The 3,224-nt window shown below is 32.6% G+C and overlaps 1 protein-coding gene across 1 annotated transcript; it reads right to left on the bottom strand.

The window, feature by feature from the left end:
• Positions 1-524: 524 nt before the first annotated feature.
• On the bottom strand, positions 525-2,477 carry LOC110652785 (tetraketide alpha-pyrone reductase 2). Its single transcript, XM_021808402.2, has 6 exons — positions 2,209-2,477; positions 1,922-2,094; positions 1,649-1,837; positions 1,407-1,569; positions 1,044-1,233; positions 525-952 (listed from the first exon to the last, which is right to left on the bottom strand). The coding sequence occupies exons 1-6, from the start codon at positions 2,312-2,314 to the stop codon at positions 811-813; spliced, it is 963 nt and encodes a 320-aa protein (XP_021664094.2). The 5' UTR covers positions 2,315-2,477; the 3' UTR covers positions 525-810.
• Between the last annotated feature and the right edge of the window lie 747 nt (positions 2,478-3,224).

Here is a 3,224-nt window from a genome sequence, read left to right as displayed (position 1 = left end):
TAATTCTCTTTATTCACTTTTATTAATCATTTTTGAAAAATTATTTTTATCTGAAATTATTTATCATTTTAAAAAAAATTTAAAAGTATTAATTAATATTTTTTTTCAATTTTATCCTCCTATGTACTAAACATAATAACTATTCTTATAATATTTTTTTTAAATTAATTTTATTATTTTATTTTTAATTGAGATAAAAAATAATTTAATTAAATTGAAAAATATTTTATTATAATTTAAATAATTTAATAGATGCTGCTTTAATTTGTCCAAAGATGGCAGACGACAGTGTGAAATCTAATAAATGCTAAGATAATAAAGAATCTTCCTACCTCATTAATCCATGCAATAAATAAATATATAACAATCACGCACAAGAAGTGATTTCATTAACAAGTGAAATAGTTATACGGATTGGAGAGATTGGAGCAATGGTGGTGGGTCTGTTGTTCCGTCATTTTCTTGATCAGCTCAAGTGCAACTACTGGAAATAATGAATGGGAATCCAAACGGGGACGAGTTAATGGGTGTAATGCAAAGGAGCGACATATCATCGTATGGTCACCCAATTGCATAAAACATGTATATATTGGTTTTCATTTGCCCAAATGGACAAAAATGCCATTCATCAAGGACGTAGGCCCAATTGAATCACCCACAGCCCAAAAAGATGATTATTTTTGTTACATTAGCAAATCTTATGACCCAATTCCACAACCCACGGCCCAAAAGGAGCACACATTATTTATTGTTATTATTTTTCAACAGCAAGGAGCATGCACGTTGAAGCTTCAGGCATAATCGTGGGTTTTAAAGAAACCCCTTGTCTTGGAAACTCTTGATGCATTCATCAAACATCTGTTGTAATGTTTTGAAAGGAGGAAATCCCAATTGAGCAATCTTGGTGGTATCCATGCTATGTGGGTTGTTGTCTCCCTCCTGGCTGCTACACCTGTAATCCCCACAACAAATTACATAAGACTAGCTGAACTACACTAGACAAAAATTGTAGTGGAAATGAAACAGTTTGATGCTTCACTCACTTGTTCTCGTATGGATAAGAGGGATATTTGGCCCTCAGCATCTCAATTATCTCTGACCAGTGAGCTACTGAGCTTGAACAAACTAGCCTGCCTGATGCTCTGCTATCCTCCATTGCTAAAATATGAGCAACAATCACATCATTTATGTGCACAAAACCCACAGTTGTGTTTGGATATTCGCCTCGCAAACCTGAGAAAGAAGTGATCCAAGATGTCAGACAGGAAGAGGCGGGACTGAAATTCTGCTTTCTGCTTCATATAAGCTGCTCTTCTTCGTCCATGGATGTAAACTATATACCCAATCATGCAAATTCTTAAAATGATTAAATTTTCTTAACTACTATTGGTGCTGAAAAATCTGACCTTTAACAATGGAAAGTATAAGAAGCAGGGTACTTGTGGGTTGTGGGGCAAGCAATGGACCAACAACAAAAGAGGGGTTCACCACCACTAGATCAATCCCTCTTTCCTTAGCTATTCTCCATGCCTCTTTCTCCCCTATAGTCTTTGCGTAAGCGTACCAGAGCTGGAATCAATCAAGAATTAGAATTAATTCCCCAAATTAACCAAAGATTGAAACAGAGCAATAACTAGTGGACTCTTACGTTGTAGCATTTGCAGTACTCAGGATCGCTCCAGTGCGACTCGTTGAGGGGGCAAACTTGTTGGACATCATATCGATATCTTATTGAAGAGCAGGAAGAGGTCAGCACAACTCGTTTCACGCTACTAGCTTTGGCGCAGGAGGTCAGCACATTCATGGTTCCCTTAATACATGGATCGATCAAAGTTGCCTGCACAAGAAAAAAAAAAAAAGGATGATTAGAACCCACATATGGATCCAACAAGGGATATTACTGATAAGGGAACATTTATGCCTGAATGTTATCATCATAAGGAACGAGAACTGGTGATGCAGTGTGGAAGACGCCATCAACGCCTTGGATTGACTCATCGAAACTTCCTTCCACCAACAAATCGGCTTTCACTATCCTTAATCTCTCCTTGGCTCCGTTTAACTCTCTAAGAAAGCCAACTTTTGCAGAATCCCCTGGAAACAAGAAAAGAAAAAGAAATTATCATTCTTCTAAAAAAAAATTATCATTAACCTATAAGCTTGAATTAATTAAAGAGCATATCTGCAATTAATAGGCTAGTAATTTACCTGGATCCCGCACGGTTGTCCTTACAGTGTGGCCCTTTTCTAGCAGGGACTTCACCAAGTAAGCTGCTATGAACCCTGTCCCACCTGTTACACAATATTCTGGCATCTCTCTCTTTCTCTCTTCCTCTCCCTCTGTGGTTTGCAAGAGAAAGAAACAAGTGAGTTAGTTTTGCGCAGAGAAAGAACAGAAAAATCTCATTTGCTCTGATTTTCTTTTCCTCTTGCGGGTGTGAATAGAAAGTGAGCAGATGATTCATTCATCTCGTAAGCTTTTTATTTTTTATTGTATTTTTAAAGGAAAAAAAAAAATTCTGCAGGTAATAGAAACGTGAATTTGGTTAATGGAAATGAATCCAACAAATTTCTAACTAAATGAAATTACCACTTCTATTTTAATAAACTAATACATGCCATGGCATTATTGTGCATTTAATATAATCCCAAATTTATATAAAAAATCTTAATAGTTATTAAGTTAAATATTTATATTAAAATATATATAAAAATTAAATTATATATAAAATACATAAATTTATATATAAATATTTCATTTATGAAAGTTCATTTTTATATTAACTTAAGCTTTCTACTCTTGCACTTTATTTTTAAATTATAATTATATTTATTTTTTAAAATTAATTATATCTCATCTAATTTTTAAATTTTATAAAAATATAATTATTTAACTTTTATAATCAATTAATGTGGATATAATTTTGCACTATATTTTATAAGATTTATATATTTAATAGTTACACTTTCATAAATTTAACGATTAAATAATTATAACTTTATAGTTTAAATTTCAAATAAAATGTAATTAAAAATAAAAGTATCAAATAAGTTTTTAAATAAAATCGAGAGTTAAAAGATACATTCAGTCCTTTTTAGAATGTAATGCCAAATTACAACAATCAAACGGAGCATTACATGTGTTTTCTTTATCAAAGAAATTACTTGCGTTGAGTACACATATGAAGTAACACCTTTTGGCTGTTTTTATCTATTAATTTTTA

Source organism: Hevea brasiliensis, chromosome 13 (assembly GCF_030052815.1).
Source record: "Hevea brasiliensis isolate MT/VB/25A 57/8 chromosome 13, ASM3005281v1, whole genome shotgun sequence".
NCBI lineage: Eukaryota > Viridiplantae > Streptophyta > Magnoliopsida > Malpighiales > Euphorbiaceae > Hevea > Hevea brasiliensis.
The sequence above is the reverse complement of the archived record's forward strand: the minus strand, read 5'-3'. Positions and strand labels throughout refer to the sequence as shown.

What these genes read in the sequence shown, in the direction of transcription:
- LOC110652785 (XM_021808402.2), bottom strand. Translation starts at nt 2,314, where the DNA reads ATGCCAGAATATTGTGTAACAGGTGGGACAGGGTTCATAGCAGCTTAC. An exon ending in AGTACTGCAAATGCTACAAC is followed by an intron (nt 1,570 to 1,648) that starts GTAAGAGTCCAC and finishes GATTGATTCCAG; the next exon opens with CTCTGGTACGCTTACGCAAA. An exon ending in TATACTTTCCATTGTTAAAG is followed by an intron (nt 1,234 to 1,406) that starts GTCAGATTTTTC and finishes CTTCTTTCTCAG; the next exon opens with GTTTGCGAGGCGAATATCCA.